The following is a 22,041-nucleotide window of genomic DNA, read 5'->3' as shown; positions in this document are numbered from 1 at the left end:
TAAGAACGAAGAAGAAAAGCCAGGGCCCCTTACCCCCTCACCACGTGAAGGAACCTACTTCGAGGGGAAATGTCAATTTACTTGACAGTTTGACATATTGGCTGGAAGGGAAGAAGTGTTGCCCTCATAAGCTCATGGATTTCAATCTTTTCATATCGTAAGGAGTTATTCTCCTCTCTCTCTCTCTCTCTCTCTCTCTCTCTCCAAAGGGGTAGAATGTGAGAAATGGATAGATAGATAAATAGATACTTAGTTCAGCCCTCTCCCTCTCTCAGGAAAAGATTACTTTTGTATGTGTGTGTGTTCATAGTGTTTGGAAGACAAAAAACAAACAATTTTTTTTTGTAAGAGAGACTAAGGAGATAAACTCTCTCTCTCTCTCTCTCTCTCTCTCTCTCTCTCTCTCTCTCTCTCTCTCTCTCTCTCTCTCTCTCTCTCTCTCTCTCTCTTTGATATGATATTTAATAATATAATTTCAAAGATTAATACAGTAATAGGATAATAATTTAAGGTATATTTGATGTAGGATGATATTTCAAGTATATATTTGGTATTTGAACTTTCAATATAGGCAGTTAGAATGTTTTTAAGGGCAAGCATTCGCAGATTTTAACTATTCACGGGGGGGGGGGGGATCTGGAATGCATCCCCAAAAAAATACGGGAGTTTACTATACTACAGTACATTTTGTATTTGATTTTGCCAAAATCTATGTCGACCTGGGGAAAAAAATGTTAATCCTTCCATGTAGAGGTTCTTGAAAGAGTATGATACCAAATATCACATACTCAAATATCGAAGTAACTTTCTCCTTTTGTGATCATTAATATAACTTTATTGATACTACAAAACATAAAGGTGTATACTTGTTTAAGGAAGTTTCTTACTTTCTTACTGTACAAAAAAACAATATTGAACTATGAAGTACCTGATACAATGTCATTATTCATTATGGCAACACTAGGTCTCATATCAAAAACATATTCACGGTATCCTCTGTTTCCCATACTTCCACCACTCTCCTGATCATATGTGCAAAGAGTACAGGTTTGATTTTGTCACCGTTTTCTATATTTTACTCCATAATGCAAAAAAATCTATTGTATGCTTATATATTTTCTTTTAAAATTAGTTTAAATGGTTGATATATATTTATAAATTAAGTAGATGTTATTTGCAATTATTTACTGTAATTTCTTCACTCGAAAAGTATTTTTTAATACTAAATATTTGGATCGCAACTTTCGTCTTTGATTTAATCTTTCAAATTGGGTTACCAACAGCAATAGTACTGGTTTACCTCTCTTGATTGTGATATTTCCTGTGTTTGTATTTTGTATTTGCAAAATGGATCACTGGGTAATTTAAAAGTGGATGTAAAAGAAACTTCATATGTAAATCAAGAGACTGCAGAAGTGGATAATAGTGTAGTTACAGCACTGCGTCAGTCAAATATGAAAAGGAGTGTTATTGAACCAAGCAGCAGTGGTCAATCACAGCCAAAACGGCAAAAGTACCAAGAAGATTTTATTCAGCATGGCTTTGTATGCCATGTTGTTAATGGCATTCATCATCCTCAATGTGTTATATGTTTGGAAGTGTTGACTAATGAGAGCTTAAAACCTGCAAATATGGAAAGACACCAGCAATGCAAACACCAGTCATTTACAAATAAACCAACAGATTTTTTCTGACACAAGAAAATGGATTTACAAGGACAAAAACAAGTGATAACGAAAAATGTTGCACCACCTGTCAAAACTCAAATGGCATCATGTGAGGTTGCATACCAAATTGTTCAGAAAAAAGCCACACACAATGGGGGAAGAGCTTATTAAACCTGTTAAACTGTTAACGGGTCGAGCTAACAGAAATTCTTTCATCATTTTGTCGTAATTTTTGCACTGTTTTATATTAGCCGTTACATAAAGTTTTACATATGAAAATGTGTGCAATTTCATGTAAAATACAACAAAAAACAACCCATGGTTGTAGCTTTTATCAGTTTGGAAATATTTTCATATAAATCACGATAAGTGCCAAAATTTCAACCTTCAGTCAACTTTGACTCGACCAAAATGGTTAAAAAACACAATTTTAAGCTAAAACTCTACATTCTAGTAATATTCAATCATTTACCTTCATTTAGCAACAAATTGGAAGTCTCTAGCACAATATTTCGATTTATGGTGAATTTTTGAAAGAAACTTTTTCCTTACGTCCGCGCCAGAAATTCTTTCGTCACGTTGTCATAATGTTTGCACTGTTTTATATTAGTCGTTACATAAAGTTTTATATATGAAAATGTGCACAATTTCATGTAGAATACAAAAAAAATAACTCATGGTTGTAGCTTTTATCAGTTTTGAAATATTTTCATATAAATCACGATAAATAGAAAAAATTCTACCTTTGGTCAACTTTAACTCGACCAAAATGGTCGAAAACTGCAATTGTAAGCTAAAACACTTACAGTCTAGTAATAATCAATCAATTACATTCATTTTTCAACAAACGGGAAGTCTCTAGCACAATATTTCGATTTATGGTGAATTTTCTAAAAAAAATTTTTTTTACGTCTGCACATTATGAATTCATGCATCATTTTGTGATAATATTTTCTCTGTGTTGCTTTGATCGTTTTACAATTTGTTATATACCAAAATCATTGCAATTTAGTGTACAATACAAAGAAAAAATAATAACTCGTTAGCTTAAACCGTTTTGCTCACAGTGCGATTTGTATACAATTATATATGAAATTTTTTTTTTTGCGCTGTCATATATTTCAATATTTATATATGATAATGATATTTTTTTCATTTCTGATGGTTGCATACTAAACTTCAGGCAATGACAAAAAAAGGAGCCAAAAATGAACTCTTAATCTTAAAAACTAAGTGTGCTGTGATTTTTTGAAAAAAAACTTTTTTTCCACTTCGGCACTAACTCCCGAACGCCGCCGGCATACGGCAGACACTTTTGTAAATAGAGGCTCGGCGTTAGAGGGTTAAGGAACTAAAACTTTTTACATAGGCTTAGGACTAGACACTTGGCTTTCCAGCAATAATATCCACAAATTTCTCCGATTTGGCAACACAAAATAGTCTTCTGGAACAACCTACGAGATGTCTGCTAAAATGCAGAAAAAGAAGAGTAATAGGGGCCTTAGCCAGTTTGTGTGCTGTTGTCACATCTGTTTGAGAAGGGTGATGGAAAACTGGGTAATCACTGGAGGCAAGGGAAAAAGCCCTCTTGCCTTGAGTCCTTTTATACTCTATCAATCTCTCTCTATCAAAGGGACTATTCTGGCCATGACCAACTATGAGAGGATCAACAGAAGCTAAGATGCAGGAAGATGACAGAAAGGCCTGTTCTGCATTTTTTGTCATGTCAATACTCACAACAGGGCTTGAACTGAGCACAAGATCAACAATGACACCAACAGTTTCTCTCAAATCTCTTGTTAGGAACTAATCGGTTCTGAGACTTTGTCAAACATTCGGGAATCAACGAGGATAACAGTGAACCTCAACCTTTTGAAGGCATGACTTTATACAAGAGGCCCTAGTTGCTGACACACTTTGCTGAAGCTAATGCTAGCAGAAAACATCTCAAGTGTCAGATCTTTAACTGAAAACTGCTCATGGGATCATACAGCTCCTGAGTTAGTCTTCAAAGAATGACAGCCTCTCTGCAACTCAAAGATTTAGAGACCATTCCAGTCATACAACTTGCTTCTGGAAACTGATTTGGCCTACCTCAACATTACTCATGTTCAGAACTGCCTGCCAGACAGTTCAAGGGCAGAGTGAACAACCCACTCAGGCCTTTTACTCAGCAACGACAGTGAGAAGGAAGGCTATCAGGCCCCCCTGCATATTGACGTATGCCAAGACAGTCGTGTTGTCACTCATCAACAGAACTGAATGGCCCATTCAATCCAGGAATACTTGCAGGGGCAGCAATGGTGCTCATAACTCCAAGACAGTGATTTACAGATAAAGGTTGTCTCTTGTCTACATACTCAAAGTAACTAGTCCCACCAAGTGTGCTACCCAGCCCTCACTTGGTATGTCCAAGAGGAGAAGCACCTTGGGAGTTGGAAGTTAAGAACTCCCCTGCAGAGGTTCCTGTCATCCAGCTACCAGGTCAGATCATCCCCTACTCCATCACTACGGTGAACACGATGAGATAGAGGATTCCTGGAGGCTAACCAATGTTGTTTCAGGCAACACTAGTGAACGCTGGTGGAAGAACCTGTAATGAATGAGCTTCTCCGGGAACGACAGTCAACATAGAATTACTTGCCAAAGCTTAGCTGGTTGCTCCTGCCACAACAAGAAGTCACTACTGTCTCTTTACACTTGTTGACATGACAGCCTGACAGAGAGATTCTCACTGCTACCATGTCTATCAGCATACCCAAGTACTTTACATGCAGCTATTGCTTGGGCATGAGATCTCACTTCTCCCAATTTATCTTAATCCCCAGATCATGACAAAAGGCATGAATGGAGTCTCTGTCCAGTAACAACTGTCTCCAAGGATGCCAGAATCAGCCACTCAATGAGATAGAGCTGAAGGTTTATCCAGTGATAGTGACCCCAAGCTGACACCAAGGTGATCTCATGAATCCCTAAGAGACTGTTACCAGTCTGAAGTAAAAGGCTTTGAAAATGCCTAATGGTCCATGAACTTCCCAGGGGCCTGATAGATGGGTATCTAAAATTATGCATCCTTCAGGTCCACAGAAATCATGAAGTCACCCTGTGCTGTCTGTTGTTTCCATGTTGAACCAAGTCTGAAAAATCTCATTCCACCAACTTACAGTTAACTTATCCACCAGGAAGAGTCAACTGGAAAAGACACGGGACTGATCATCTACAACTTCTAGGACATTCTTCTCCAGCATCACTCACCTCTGCTAAGAGGGCAAGAACTCAGGGAAAATCCAGAAGGTAGGCAAGAAAAATAAATCACACAGCTGTTGGAGAGGAGGACAACCTACCTCAGCAACCCCCTCCCTTCTTTCCCTTTTGGGCTAGAGCTGAAAGGTGGCTGAAAGTGCTGGGAAGACTTCATCCTTTTTGGTTTTAATGACAATTGAGCTTTCCCACAACCCGCCACTGCACACACAATCATTTCCCCAAAAGCTTGGATGGAGTTCCCTTCAAAGAACCAGAGGAACTGAAGGAGACTGCAGAGTGGATTAAGATGTCCTGGTTATCAAAAAGCCAATTCTCCACTGGTGTCTTAAACTTACGTCTTATGAAGAAGAAAGCAGTAAAAAATCAATCCATTCAGCAGACTAAGGCTACTTTCTGAAGAAACTTGTTGAAAGAGGTCACACACTATGTCCATTCTCTGCTAGAAAGTCTTCCCAAAGGTTAGCTAACTAGAGCAAAAGGAAGGTTGCTCATCAGTCCACAAATTGGCAAATCAACTTGAAGGGGAGTATTGTCACTATCTTCCAGCAAATAGAACTGGCACATCAGCAGTGGGGGAGGCAGCTTGCTATATTGGCTACAAGTCAGGGAACCTTCCAACCTGCAGATACAGTAAAACTGTTCATCTACTCCAGGGGCCCTAGCAAGCGGAGAAGGCATCATCAAAATAAGTCTTGCTTCTTAGGCACACCCAAAATTCACTAAATTGACAAGGTCAGGTTTGATAAAGGTGCCAAGGCCATTTCCCCAAGAATGAATAAGCAGGTTCAATGAAGGTATTACAGTCACCTAGAATGAATAAGCTCAATAATCCCTCAAAAGAGTCTATTCAACTCAGTTATCATGGCTTTGTAGAGTGAGAGCCCTAAAGTCCTAACAGAGACCTCACAGACAAGAAGGATCCTCTACCAGAGGAAACAAAGCTGACATTCCAGCCTGCCCTGGTGACTGCTTTGGTGATTATGGTCAAGAATGCTTGGACCTCCTGGAACAAGTTGCAGATAACTCTCAACCTAGGTACTTTCCTATGAACAACCAAAGTGAAAGTAGCAGAAGGCCTTGTAGAGCAAGCACAAGTACTATCATGCATGCAAAAGCTGATAAATATCCAGAAGAACTGGGCCTAGTCTCAGTGGGTGCAAGATCAGTATGCACAACAGTGCCTGGGATACTCAGAAGTAATGTACTGCATAACATAAACCTGGTAAGTGTTAACCCTCAGGACCCATGAACAGGTTCTGGAGAGCACAAACACGAGGGACCTAATGGCAATGCCAACTCTCACCTCCACATTTCCAGAGAAGTATAAGCAGTAGGGGAAGAGTCCAAGGCAGTTTTGCTGAAAAGAAGGGAAGACAAGGGGTCAATGAGCATACTTGTGGACCTCCAAGTCAACTCTGCCTACAGTAGCAAGCTCATGCATAGCTTAGTGTACACTCCCACCTCCTTTCAGTGATGGGAGACATTTGCAAGAGGCCTTCTTCCTCTTCTTCGATGATAATTTGGAGTACTGTACCAGGAACAGGAGGAACAACAGGAGTTTCTCCTGTGGGAACTTCAACAGTGATGGGTGGGTCAAAAGAGTTGACTTCCTAGGCAGAAACAGCAGTAAGATCAGCAATTTCAGAAGTTATAGTTCCATTAGCTAAATCTAAGTGGTCTACAAACAATAATAATGTCAGGTCACAGAGACCACTGAAAGGGGTTCTAAAAGTAACTGCACCTGGGCTACTATGGTCAGAGAATGCAGGCTGGAACAACTCAATTTGCATATCTCCTCAGACTGGCAAACCAGGAAAGATAGGGAAGAAGAGGCAGCAGAAGAAATAGTAAGGGCATCAATCATGGAAGACCCAAAAAGGTTTTCTGGCATCAAAGACAATGAATTTCCCCTTAAAGAAACTGGTGAAAACTTCCTGGTCTTTCTGCATTTCTTTCCATAGTGTTTCTGTAGTGACGGAGGCCAGCCAGCACATTCACATTCCTCTTAGGGAAGATCAAGATGGTAAACCATACCAAAGCAAAAATGGGCAGAAACAGTGAAGATCTACAGCAAAGGTGCACAGAAAGCATCCACACACACACTCTGTCTCTCTCTGCACATTTCCATTGTTCAGAACCCACACTATTATTCTGCACAATAAAGATAATCAGAAAGAAGCATACATTCATATGCAAACGGAAAACTAAAGTACAAGCATCAATCATTAGTCAATGAACATGGGCATAAGAAGTCTATACAGGACAGTACTAAGTTACTGACAGACTTCAACAACCATTTCCATACTCCTGCATAAAAGCAAATGTTTAAATTCTTGTAGGAACAATTTTGTGTTAAAAACAGTCTAGAAATTACAAAGTAAATTTCTTAACATGCAATGATAGTATGGATGAATGAATGCAACAAATGAAATCATCTTAATCTTGAGATTCCTGACTGACTCCTGACTTGAACTTAGTATTTTAAGTATTAAGTTTTGTGTATCATAAGTTGGTTTACTGTGTACAAAAACATAAATAAAAAAGTATAAAATAACATTTACAGTAATACAGAGCAGGAAAACACCTCAGCATTCGTTACTGTTGGTGTAGGTTATATATGTGCAAAATAACTGGACAGTATACAGTATTTTCATTATTCATGTGAATGAAAAATGTTATAAAACAAGATGGGTATTAAGTGAGGAGTGGAAGCAATACAAAAACATCCCTGTATCCTGTGAAGGTTATGCTCACCAGAGAGAGAGCTGGTATATTGAACTATAATTTTCTGAACTTCACTGATCTGCAGCCATAATTGTGCCTAGCTATTCTTTCACATCATAAGTACCTCTTGCTAAAAGTTTGACACGTTTTGTAAAATATGGACTGTTTGTGTAAAATTTTTGCATTAATAACATAAGTAACACAGGCTGAAAATCTGTTTTAGATGCATTACAGTTAACCACACAATAATTCCTACCCCTAGCTATTATCGCCAAGCCTTCAGCACTGCATTTCATCTGTGATAAAGGCCTATTGGGTGCATGGTCATTTGCTGTAAATTTTTAAGAAAAAGGTGTTTTTCACACACTGGAAAATATGGTAAATTTACAAACAACAACTGCTTATCCTGTAGCCCATTTATTGTGAAGATTATAAAATTAGGAGGGCATACATGTGAATAATTCTTTGTCAATAGTAACCAAAATCACCATTTAAAAAACTTGCAATAATGAAGCACACTGAAGAATCTACTTATAATTCATAGAATATGTAAAAAACTGGTGCACTCATAGAGCACAGATAAATAAAACAAATAAAAACAATGACTCTCTAGCTTAAAGACAAAACCTGTGAACATTTTGTACACTACAACAACTTACCAGCAGGATTATTACAACAGTAATGAAACAATTCCAAATACAATAGTCTAATAAGCATTGAAAGAGCTTTACCTAGAGATCTCTAATGAGCAAACACAGATGAAGATCAAATAAAAAATGAAGTGCAAGTGGAAAATGAAGTCTTACTTTTAGGGCTTACTTGATGGCTAAGCACCAACAGTGTATTAATTTGTAATGAAGGCCTTAATCTTACTAAGCAAAATTCTAAAAAAAAAAGGCATTTTTTATTAAGTGCCTTGTAGTACTTTTTGCATGAATATATAAAAATTATTCTTGTATAATTTTAAAGACTAAAACTTTACCTGAACAGTGAAGGGATCAAGAGTATTTGGGTTTTCATTGATACAAAAGACAGACACACTCTTGATTTTTGGCCCAGATCCAATTGTATTGAGAACATCAGCATCAAGCAGATAGAGATTTCCATCACTTAAAACCATCAGTCGACCCAAGGCAGATGCAGTTTTTAGTTGGTTAACTGATTTTTTCTGTAAGAGTACAGGGGATTTCAGTACCTTTACAATACATATACTCTTTTCTAATATCTTACTTTAGAATTCCCTAATGTGCCGTCAATTCTAAGAAATTATACTACAATGAAAATATAAAAAAATTCTAGAACCATTAAAAATACAATCGAATCTGTTGAAAATAAAACAAAACTTTTATGAACACTTACCGTGCCTAAATTCTTTTGACATATTTTGTTGGTTGAATAAAATATTTTTCCCGTTGATTCACTTGTCCTCTCTTCAACCACATAATGAACTACAAGGCTGAAAGAGGAAATTATAATTACCACGTAGTCTTGCTGTTGAATAATTGTTGTTTAATAAAAATTTTAAATAATTTCAGTTTTTCATGCAAACAGAACACTTACATATTCATATGACAGAATACCCTTGCCTTACTACAGCCAATATCAATTATCAGTGGAAAATGATTGAGCATCTACCAAGATGATTTTGTTCTCTGAAGTGAGAAATCCCCTTCAAGTAAGATGACCTTTTCTAACCTCTCTTCAGTCTAATGATCCCACATCTTGTCAGTCAGTCTCATTTCATTCTGGTTTCTTTCTTTTTCCTAAGGAGTTCATGTTCTTTCTTCTTCCTACTTGATACTTTTGTACCTTTGTTCCACTTTAGGATTCTCAAATAGCTTTTTTTTTACGGTAAGCTACTCAGAGCTTACAATTTTGGTCTAGACCTTTTAAGAAAGTTGGTGAGAAGATTTGATAAACTAACCATTAAGAAAGTAGTCTACTAGCACCATAACTTAATGGATCTCAACTTACTGGATGTATAGTAGAGTCCATAAAACCAGGAAATGATATTTTGTAAATTTGTGTTTTTTGCTTTTCAAGTAGAGTATGTATGGTTATTTTCCCTCCAGCACTAAAAGTTTTAACTGCAGTGTTCAATATAGTTACATTATGTAATGTACCAAATGTACATTATGAAATTTATGCTTGAAAAGTAATTTTTTAAAAGTGAAAGTGTCCCTCTGTGTTTGTCCAGTAATCATAAGCTCAGAAAGTCTCAGAAGTCTGGTTAAATAAAGTGTAAGTGCATGCATGCATTCAAGTACTGTACTGTACCTGAATTTCAGGATAGGCAATCACGCTACTGTAAATCACTGTTAACCCTTAAACGCCGAATGGACGTATCGTACGTTGACTAAAATTGTAGCAATCACGCTACTGTAAATCATTGTTAACCCTTAAACGCCGAATGGACGTATCGTACGTTGACTAAAATTGTCTGTCAGGTGCCGAGTGGACGTACGGTACATCGACTACAAAATTTTTTTTTAAATATTTGCGGAAAAATAGTTATAGGCCTAGTTTGCGAAAGATTTTAAATCACGCGCCTTGAGGGATGCTGGGAGTTCACGATCATACTGTTGTTTTGTTTACAAGCGTTAGCCAGCCGCGCATGAGCGAATTTCTTTCTTCTCGCACTACAGAGCATCAGCGACGCATCTCACAAATTCTTTCGTCACTTTGTCATAATTTTTGCACCATTTTATATTAGCCGTTCCATAAAGTTTTATATATGAAAATGTGCACAATTTCATGTAGAATACAAAAAACAACCCATGGTTGTAGCTTTTATAAGTTTTGAAATATTTTCATATAAATCACGATAAGTGCCAAAATTTTAACCTTCGGTCAACTTTGATTCAACCGAAATGGTCGAAAAACACAATTGTAAGCTAAAACTCTTACATTCTAGTAATATTCAATCATTTACCTTCATTTTTCAACCAACTGGAAGTCTCTAGCACAATATTTCGATTTATGGTGAAATTTTGAAAAAAACTTTTTCCTTGCGTCCGCGCGGTAACTCGGCCGAAAATCTCAGAAATTCTTTCGTCACTTTGTCGTAATTTTTACACCATTTTATATTAGCCATTACATAAAGTTTTATATATTAAAATGTGCGCAATTTCATGTAAAATACAAAAAAAATAACTCATGGTTGTAGCTTTTATCAGTTTGGAAATATTTTCATATAAATCACGATAAGTGCCAAAATTTCAACCTTCGGTCAACTTTGACTCGACCGAAATGGTAGAAAAACGCAATTTTAAGCTAAAACTCTTACATTCTAGTAATATTCAATCATTTACCTTCATTTTGCAACAAATTGGAAGTCTCTAGCACAATATTTCGATTTATGGTGAATTTAAAAAAATTTTCCTTACGTCCAAGCGCGGTAACTCGACCAAAAATCTCAGAAATTCTTTAGTCACTTTGTCGTAATGTTTGCACCATTTTATATTAGCTGTTACATAAAGTTTTATATATGAAAAGGTGCACAATTTCATGTAGAATACATAAAAAAATAACTCATGTTTGTAGCTTTTATCAGTTTTGGAATATTTTCATATAAATCACGACAAGTGCCAAAATTTCAACCTTCGGTCAACTTTGACTCGACCAAAACGGTCGAAAAACGCAATTGTAAGCTAAAACTCATACATTCTAGTAACATTCAATCATTTACCTTCATTTTGCAACAAACAGGAAGTCTCTAGCACAATATTTCGATTTATGGTGAATTTTTGAAAAAAACTTTTTCCTTACCTCCGCTCGCAGTAACTCAGCTGAAAATCTCAGAATTTCTTTAGTCATCTTGTTGTAATTTTCGCACCATTTTATATTAGGCCTTACATAAAGTGTTATACATGAAAATGTGCACAATATCATGTAGAATACAACAAAAAATAACTCATGGTTGTAGCTTTTATCAGTTTTGAAATATTTTCATATAAATCACAATAAATGGAAAAAATTTGACCTTCGGTCAACTTTAACTCGACCCATATGGTCGAAAACTGCAATTGTAAGTTAAAACACTTAGAGTCTAGTAATATTCAATCAATTACCTTCATTTTGCAACAAATGGGAGGTCACTAGAGCAATATTTCGATTTATGGTGAATTTTAGAAAAAACTTGTTTTTATGTCCGAGCGTTACGAATTCATGCATCATTTTGTTTTAATATTTTCTCTGTGTTGCTTTGATCGTTTTACAATTTGTTATATACCAAAATCATCGCAATTTAGTGTATAATACAACGAAAAAAAAAATAACTCATTAGCTTTAACCATTTTGCTCACAGTGCGATTTGTATACAATTATATATGAAATTTTTTTTTTGCGCTGTCATATATTCCAATATTTATATATGATAATGATATTTTTTTTCATTTCTGATGGTTGCATACTAAACTTCAGGCAATGACAAAAAAGGAGCCCAAAATGAACTGTTAATCTTAAAAACTAAGTGTGCTGTGATTTTTTTAAAAAAACTTTTTCCGCTTCGGCGCTAACTCCCGAACGCCGCCGGCATACGACAGACACTTTTGTAAATAGCGGCTCGGCGTTTAAGGGTTAATCAAATGTATAAAATACTCTTTATATTATTTATTTAAGTGATTCTGTTTAAATGTGTATGTGCTCTGAAATTCTAAGCTCTGTGCTTAAAAGAAGCACAAGTGTAATTGCACTGCATATGCACTACAGAATAGGAAACCATTGTTAATACGGTACGGAAATAGTTGCTTACATGAATTTTTTTTAAAGTGATTGCGCTATGCTTTTTGTTTCATTGTGTGAGCACAAACTATAAAATTCTAAGATTTGTTGTTGAAAGCACAGCTGACTTAGCCTACCAACTCCAAACCTCATGAGTTTGAAACATTATTATTTACTCTATTACATACCAACAGAATTGAGCAATTCTGACCTGGACTAAAATATTTTAAGTCACCACAATCCCAGAGGGGCCTCATCATTATGCTTGCTTCAATTGTCTTCAAGGTACGATTATACAAAATTTACAATATGCATCATTCCTCATACAGTTCGGTATTCTGAGTGACATGTACTGTACTTAATGCACTGTTTTTATATCTTCTCATCTTCAAGGAAAGATTTTGAACTGTATGGAATTATATTTTTTGTCTGTGCTCTCTCTCTCTCTCTCTCTTTTTCTTTTTATTTATGGTTGAGGATTTCCAATGACAATATGGAATTATTCCATTTCCAGATACATGTTATCTCGCTAACCTTGCCTCCTTCCCAACCAACTTGCCTAGTGGAAATCTTCCATCAGCAGGCAGTCTTGTTAACATTGCCACATTGCAAGATAGATGTTCCTTAACTCAAGTCCAAGGACCCTATTGTGTTTCCTGAGCCCTCAGGAAACACGATTGTGCTTTAATTTTGTATAATTAATTTTCTTATTCTGGAAGCTTAGTAGTTACATTTGCTGTTAAACTGTATCATAGATATGCTTATCAAGAATAGTAGGAGTGCTTGATTTGCATTTGCCATGCTGTAATGGTGCAATAATTTACAATCTTGTAATTAATCAGAGCTTTTAGTGGAGACCTTTTTTCCAGTAATTATATAGGCATTAGAAATCTACCAGGGTGTTTCTATTGATTATGATTAGTCACCATAAGTGGTTCTGCAAGGTCTAGGTAAAATCCATATTATATTTGTCCATTCCAGTGCTAATACATAAAATAAATAAATAAATAAATAAATAAATAAATAAATATATACAGGCAGTCCCCAGTTAACGGCGATCTGGTTTCATGGAGCTTGTCTAGCGACGAAAATCGGCAATTTTTGGCACCGAAAATCGCCGATTTCCGCTTATCGGCACTGATAATCGGGTATTGGTGCTGATACACACCTAACAGAGGCGCCAATAATGCTTTTCAGCGCCGATAACCGCCAAAAAAGCCCCGAAAATCGCCAACTTTCGGTTACCGGCGATTTTCGGTTATCATCACACCCTCAGAAACAGAACCCCACCGATAACTGGGGACTGCCTGTACACACATATATATATATGTATATATATATATATATATATATATTTATATATATATATATATATATATATATATATATATATATATATATATATATATATATATATATATATATATATATATATATATATATATATATATATATATATATATATATATACGAGGGTAAGTCAAAAGTTCCAGGAAAAATTGTTGAATGATGTATTTACACAAGAATGAAACAACCCAAATACTTGGTAAACAATTATCTGTGATGTAGTGATCATATAGACTTGTTACCTCAGTCATCCTCTTGCTACCGTGGTGTTAACATCTGCTTCAGAAAAGTAACTTCTTGAACCCATGGAAAATAAAAATTTTGAGATGAGAGCTAACATCAAGTTCCTGACCAAGCTTGATTGGAAACCAGGAAAAATTATTGAAGCTTTGCAACAAGTTTATGGAGATTCTTCTCCATCTAAATCAGTTGTTTATGATTGGATAAAGTGATTTAAGGATGGTCGGGAGGACCTCAAAGACAACCCAAGAGAGGGAAGACCATCGACTGTAAAAAATGAAAGAATTGTGGCTTTGTTGCAGAATCTAGTGGATGAAGATCGTCGGATTACTATCGATATGGTAGCTAATGAAACTGGGATCTCCCATGGTTCCGCATTTTCAATTTTAAATGAAAATCTTGGTTTGAGTAAACTTTCAGCACGTTGGGTCCCAAAAGCGTTAGTTGCGCTAAGACCAGCTGCATCAAAGAGCTGAACTTTCTCTTGCAGTTTTAACGAAGATTGAATCAAATGAATCAGAGTTTTCTGACCGGATTGTTACTGGAGATGAAACTTGGATCCATCAATATGACCCAGAAAGTAAAATTCAAACAAAGCAATGGTTACCAAGAGGTTCAGCTGCACCAGTGAAGTTCAAAGTGGCGAGATCTGCCCAGAAGGTTATGGCAACAGTGTTTTGGGACTCCAAAGGAGTGATTTTGATTGATTTCCTTGAAGGACAAAAACAATCACCGGGAACTACTACAAAGGTGTTTTGCAAAAACTGAAGACTGCATTGGCTAAAAACGTCGCGGAAAGTTGCACCGCAGAATTTTGTTCCATCATGATAACGCCCAGCACATTCATCAAGGGTTGCAAGAGAAGTCCTACGGAAATTTAGGTGGGAAACTCTTCCACATCCTACTTATAGTCCTGATCTTGTTCCTTCAGATTTTTTCCTGTTCCCAAAACTCAAGGAACACTTAAGAGGAGTCCGGTTTGAATCTTTGGATGCTGCTAAACATGCAGTTTCAACATGGTTTAATAGAAAGGCCCCAAATTTCTACAAAGAAGGGTTGCAGAGGTGGAAACAGCGCCTTGAAAAGTGTATAGAGTTAGATGGTAGATATGTAGAAAAATGATGTTTGAATTTCCTTAAATAAAGAGTATATTGAATTTTTCCTGGAACTTTTTGACTTACCCTCATATATATATATAATAATAATAATAATATATATAGAAATAATCAACACACAATCACATGTGAAACAGAAAAAAATTTCTGACTCACATCAGGTTAGGCAAGGTCACTGGCCACAAGGCTATACAAGTCATAAAAGCAGTTGGAACCTGAGCACCACTGCACACAAGGAATTACCTGGGCAAGCTAACTGCTTGCTTACCAGCGTGTTTCCCCCAACTTCCCGAGTCAGCAATGACCCAATTGACAGCATTTCATTCAATTGGGTCATTTCTGAGTCGGGATGTCTGGAAAAACACGCTGGTATGCAAGCAGTTAGCTTGCCCAGGTGATTCCTTGTGTGCAGTGGCGCTCAGGTTCCAACTTCTTTTATGACTTGTACGGCCTAGTGGGCAGCGCCCTCACCTTTCAATTGAAAGACCTGGGTTCAATCCTGATGTGAGTCAGAAATTTATATATGATGTTTATATAAAATATATATATATTAATAGATAGATATACTGTGTATATATATATATTAATATATATACTATATATATATATTATACAGGCAGTCCCCGGTTATTGGCGGGCTCGGTTATCGGCGATTCGGTTTTTCAGCGCTTGTCTAGTGACAAAAATCTGTGATTTTCGGCGCTCATATGTGCCGATTTTCACTTATTGGCACCAATAACCATGTATTGGCATCGATACATACCAAACAGAGGTGCCGATAATCAAAAATTGGCAATTTTCGGGGCTTACCTGCACCAAAAATCATAAATTTTCATATCAGCGATTTTTGCTTATCATCATGCTGTCGGAATGGAACCCCTGCTGATAAGCGGGGACTACCTGTGTATGTGTATGTGTATATGTATATGTATATGTATATGTATATGTATATGTATATGTATATATATATATATATATATATATATATATATATATATATATATATATATATATATATATATATATATATATATATATATATATATATATATATATATATTATATATATATATATATACAGTTTCAAAATTAGAACCCCCTCTACAGCATAAACTAAAATTGATATGGACAAAAACAAAAGTAATTCAGAACAGGTATTTATTTAAGTTTCTCTCTGAGTATTTAATATTTTGTGTGGCCTCCATCTGCCTGTACCACAGACTGCATTCTTGAAGGGTATGATTTCAGCAAATCGCAAAAAAGCTGAGACTCAAACTCCATTTCCCATGAGCACTTCAGTCACCTCTCTTTGCAGGTCGCTGAGGCCTGGTATACCATCATCGTTCACTGGGCGCACTTCAACATGATCCTTTAACATACTACCAATGTTTTCACATACATTAAGGTCAGGGGAGCTACCTGAAAATTCACTTGACGAGAAGAAATCGATACCACTGTTTCGAAGTAGCTCCTGTGTCTGAAGAGCCTTGAAACATGGTGCCTTATCATGCAAAAATGTGACTTCTTCAACAGATAACACATTTTCAGGATCTTTGAGGAAAGGAAATACTCCACCAGTAAGCACAGTTTCTCTGAAGTATTCGCCATTCCATGACTGTCCTTTTTCTTTGATGATCCACATTAACCATTTGGCTGTGAAACAGAGAAAAACTCCCAGACATTCAGGAAATTTCACAACTTGGCGATAGCGCACGTCATTGCTGATATCATCCAACTTTGCAGCCCAAATGATGTCATTTTTATGATTTGGCTTCCTGATCGTGTAAATGAAGAATTCATCTGATGCGGCAACATGGAGAAAGTCAGCTTCATCCCAATCTTTAAGAAATGAACCACAAAACCATGTACCATCTTCTCTCTGTTGGGCTTGCTGATAACATGAAATGGCTGATACCAAATTTTTTCAACTCACGATATACAGCACTATAACTTCTTTTCTCTCCCCTTTTTGTTTCTAGTTCAAGCACCAATTTACATGAAGACTTTCTTGGTCTACCCACTGCCTCAGCTATGATGTCTTTTGACTCCTGAGATAGGACTTCAGGCCTTCCACGATTCTCACTCTTTTCGCGATGACAGTCATATGGATTTTTGTTCCAGTTTCTTTTAACAAAGGATTAATCTCTTTTAATGTATTTAGCTATCCAGGAATGTGAAATGAAAGATGCACCAGCATCCCTGACCTCTCTGAAGGTTATAGCCCGGATTCGGTCAATCCATCTGATTTCCTCCGAGTCGTTAGTCATGGCTGTATCTAACTCCATCACTCAGCCTGAAAATACTAGAAATGTAAAATGAAAAACAGCCTAATAGAAACTTAAAATAATGTACTTGGAGATAGGCTATAGCAGAAAACTCCATAACTTTCCATTTGTTCTGTGGAGGGGGCTCTAATTTTGAAACACCCAGTGTATATATATATATATATATATATATATATATATATATATATATATATATATATATATATATATATATATATATATATATATATATATATATATATATATATATATGTTTTCTGTTAAAATATATATATGTTTTCAGAATTCCATCTAATAAAGGAGCCCATAAAAATGCCAAAAGGCAAAAAGTGAATGCTGTATATTTCAGAACAACTGTCTCCCTCAGCAGGCAGGTAATGAATGAAATAAGTTACAAAAAAATGGTATTTATTCCAAGAGTTCCAGAGGTCAGCCATTATGTCACGCCAGTTGACAACTTCTTAATCGTAGGCTGGAGGAAGATTTTGTCTATAATATCTGAGTCCCAAGCTCCTTTTGAGAGGTTCATCATATTTCTTTGTTTAATCAGTGCTGATCTAACATCTGGCTTTTGAACCGACAACTGCTGCTAAAAATTATACATGACAAATTCCATTTTATTCTGTGAGTATGGTTATTTATGTGGTTGAAAATAGCTGAGTTCTACTGGCCATACCTTACTGAACATTTAAGTTGTATTAATCTCTGAGGGTGATTTACCTGTAAAACTGACGTAGGATTGGTCACAGTCAAGGCAAGGGACTTCATATACTCTTTTGTCTTTGGGGGACTTGCTTTTGTTGGACAATAATTAGGGATTTGGATAAGGTATTTTACCTACCCATATACCTTAGCCAAATCCCTTATTAGGTTTTTTATCACTTCGTTAATGAATTCACGTCCATCATCACTGATTAATGTACGGGGACAGCCGATCTTCACATGAATGAACTCAAGGCTCTGGCAACCGATAACGCCAATTTATCCACCATCACAAACGTGTGCATGTACTGTGCGAATGCATCCACCATCACACACACACATACCTGAATTGCCCGTCCCCTGGGGGGAAGGGTCCGACCACATTAACATGTACTCCAGCAAACTTGACGGGCAATACTGGCCACATTTGACCCTTGGGAATAGTATGTCTGTGGCTCTTCATGCTAGTACAAATGTGGCATTGAGTGATGAATTTTACAATGTCTTTTTTCATCCCTAGTCAAAAAATTATTCTTGTGCCCTCTTTAGGGATCTCTCTATGCCTACATGTCCTGCATAGGGACTTGCTGTATATGTATTATGTGGATGGCTTTCTCTACCAAAGAGGGAGGAAGAACGTCGCAAGATTCGATATCACCTGGTCTCTTCTTGTATTTACTAAATAAGATACCATCTTCGATGAAGAACAGCTGATGGCTATGCGAGCAGGTTGGAGCGTGTAGCAGCGCTTGGCAGAGGAATACACGATCTCCCATCTTGCTTGGTAAGTTGTTACAATACAAAAAGAACATAACACTTGAATTCCTCTTATAAAATGCATGAGGCTTATGTGGGAATGAAAGTTTTAATTCAAAATACCACAAATGCCAGTTACTTTACATTATAAAGACAGAAAACAAATTTGCTATGATTTTTTTTTTTTTGAGGCACGTCATACTTAATTCCTGCACTTGGCAGCCATGCTCACTGCGGGGCCCTTCATGATACAAAGGAATGAACACGAGTTCTTACTAGCCTGATTTACGCTAATGTAAAAGGCAAATTATGAAATTAAACACTGATACCATCATTTATGTTATTACTGGAAAAGCAAGTGAAATTTAATATGATTTTCACACGACTGAAAGTAATTCTCTTCGTGACGCTGATTCAGTGACCTCTCTCTTTTAAGACTGACTTGGTTGCTTTGTGATAACATCCTAGGGACTTATGAAATTGTCCGTCCTACTATATGAGAGAAGCGCTGGCCACACGCTCTCCTTGCTTTGCCATGCAGCAGGCTACCTGTTCAAAAATTTAATATTATGCATTACTTGTTGGCTGGCAAACAGCAAAATAATAAATCTGACTCAGTAACTCCACCACAGCCTTGACTGGAATGCGGCTGCCTGACATGGTATCTTTTCTTTTTCTTTTCCTATTCATAAATTGTAAATGCTGCTCATTTATTGCACTTTCCTACCTACTCTATCTTGTTCATATAACAATGATGTTAATATTACTTGCCTTGGCCTATATCCTTCTTTGCTTGGGAGAATATCGCATGAAATTAATATGATCTGACCTTTATCTTTGAATTAATTCATTTTTAATTTTCCAAGTTCTTTATATCTCTGTGGGAATTGCTAAAAGCTAGTTACAGAGATGAGATCATGGCAAGATTTTGCCACTGTTATGTGGGTCATTCAGCTAATGAGTTTAATAATTAGTTATAATTGGATTTATATTGCCTTGCTTTACCTAAGACCCATGTAATTCTGTCAATTAAGGCTAAAATTAACTCTAAAAGACAGATATCGAACAGATCAGGTTGCCAGTTAACAAAGAATAGAGGTTTTTATTTCATAACCACATGAATGAATTCAGCACACTTACTGGAACACTAGTTTCAACAAAAGTAAAATAAAATTAAATGGATTATTTATCAGAGCTAACAGCAGCTCAGAATATTAGTCCCACTTAGGACACACCTCAATGCTACACAGAAATGAACGCAACAGATTTAGGTGCTTCTCAGATGCTTTATTAGGCATTGACTGCAAGGTCGAATTGAGGCTTCTTGGTGCTGATGATACAGATTCTTCTCCAAGAAATAGAGGATTTTCGTTCAGGCCCAAGGCGTACACAATTCTAGAAAAAGACGTATCCAGATAACAATCTTGCATTACAGAAACTCTCACTTGTCATTACTTAATCACAAGGGGATGATTCTTATGTCAAGGATAATCCTTTTAACAGCATGGAAGATAAGTTATGTGACTTCACTAGACAGCAATAATTGTACTTAATAGATGACTTCATAAATGGGACATGTTTTACTAGGATTTCTTAGTCAGTGACTGTTTAAGAAAGGAAAATTTGAACAAGGAAAAATGAGAACTTCATTCGAAGGGAAAGAGAACTGGGAGTAATTGTCATATCAGACTTACCACTGGGTTAGCTAATGAAGCGATCGGTTGCGTAAGATTCCTTGGTCCATTGGAATAACAATTTTCTCCCTCATTTGAACAAAGGAGGGAAAACATAGAAGTGCCTTAAGGAGAACATGGACACATCTATGTTCTGTGGCAGCTTTGTGAAGTCTCCGTGATGCTGGGCAACTTCTTATAAAGTCTTGGTTGACTTTGGACAGCAGTGGAGAATTATGTGCTGGCCTGTCAGTGTACTTCCGCTGCAGATGCGTTTGTGTCGGCGTTGCAGGTTTGCACAGTTGGATACAGAGAGCTATTTGATCATGATTTAAGTTCATGGAGACAGCGTGATCGAACATTGACCCAAGGTCATCACATTTCTGGAAGAAATGATTAAAGTGAGTGCGTATGTGTGTTGCACTCCTGAATGGTATATTATCAGAGGAACAGTTACTCACAGGAGGACTTTGGTTTTGGTGGCTGGTGTGTGTGTTGCCTTGGGAGTCTTTAAAGACCACCACCATGATGATAAGTTTCCTGGGCTATAGGAAAGAATTCTGGGTTCGTCTTGAGAGGACGAATATTTTGGAAGTGGTGTTTATTCTTTACATACTATTGACATTTACTGTGGTCTAGAATAACTATGACCTTATTATATTTGGTGACCAGGGTGTTAGTCACTAGTATTAGCTCATTTTGAATTAGTAATCTGAATATTTGTGAATCAGAATTTCCTCTAGTAATGATTTCCATTTATAGGGGGTGGAATTCACAATTCATGATCGTAACTTTTGCTGAATCACCTTCGTTAAATTTGCAAATAAAGTCTAGTTTTGTATATCAGTGTTTAATTCCAGTAGGCCTTTGTTTAAAATTCCAGTAGGCCTTTGTTTAAGAATAGGTTCAGTGAGAGAAGTTGACCAAGGAGAAGGAATTTACTGACCCAGGGAATAAGCCATGGCTACCATAGACATCTTAGGGAAGTAAGATGATTGAATCTGTTCTTAAAACAGATACAGCAATAAAAGATGACCCTATTTGACATGGGGATAGGGCCATTTAACATATATATGACATTTTTATAAAATAAAGTTTTATATACTGTACACTCAAGTAATTACATACCTATTAGTTTCTACTTTAACGGAAGCTTTAGATTTGAAAATTCGTGGTAGCGTTCTTTTGTTTTGGTGCAGGTAAGTGCCCTGCCCACTTCTGAAGAGCTCAGTTCATTTATGCTCTATGTCCATGTGTGGGGAGGAGGGAAGGGCTCTGATCATGTAATTACATGTACTTGGTAAGTAAATATAAAACTTTATCTATTATAAAATGTCATTTTTATATACATACCTTGCCAAGTAATTACATAGCTGAATCCCACATTGACAGGTGGAAACATGGACATGTACTACTCAAAAAACATTTATAAATGGAAATGCATTTGAAATAGATAAAAAGCTAGCAATGTGGTCATGCTTGTCATAACCTTACCTGGGGAGAGAGCTAGAGCAAGAAGATACTGCCTCTTGGTCATTGCTCATCT

The 22,041-nt window shown here is 36.5% G+C and overlaps 1 protein-coding gene across 1 annotated transcript in view; it reads right to left on the bottom strand.

Moving 5' to 3' along the window:
* Positions 1 to 22,041, bottom strand: part of LOC136838870 (transforming growth factor-beta receptor-associated protein 1-like) — a 213,997-nt gene that overhangs the window by 144,897 nt on the left and 47,059 nt on the right. Inside the window, exons 3-4 of the mRNA XM_067104535.1 lie at positions 9,015 to 9,111; positions 8,638 to 8,823 (exon numbers count right to left, since the gene is read on the bottom strand). Of these exons, the coding sequence (XP_066960636.1) occupies positions 8,638 to 8,823; positions 9,015 to 9,111 (283 nt within the window). The remainder of the gene's footprint in view (positions 1 to 8,637; positions 8,824 to 9,014; positions 9,112 to 22,041) is intronic.

Source organism: Macrobrachium rosenbergii, chromosome 5 (genome assembly GCF_040412425.1).
Source record: "Macrobrachium rosenbergii isolate ZJJX-2024 chromosome 5, ASM4041242v1, whole genome shotgun sequence".
Classification (NCBI taxonomy): Eukaryota; Metazoa; Arthropoda; class Malacostraca; order Decapoda; family Palaemonidae; genus Macrobrachium; species Macrobrachium rosenbergii.
The sequence above is the reverse complement of the archived record's forward strand: the minus strand, read 5'-3'. Positions and strand labels throughout refer to the sequence as shown.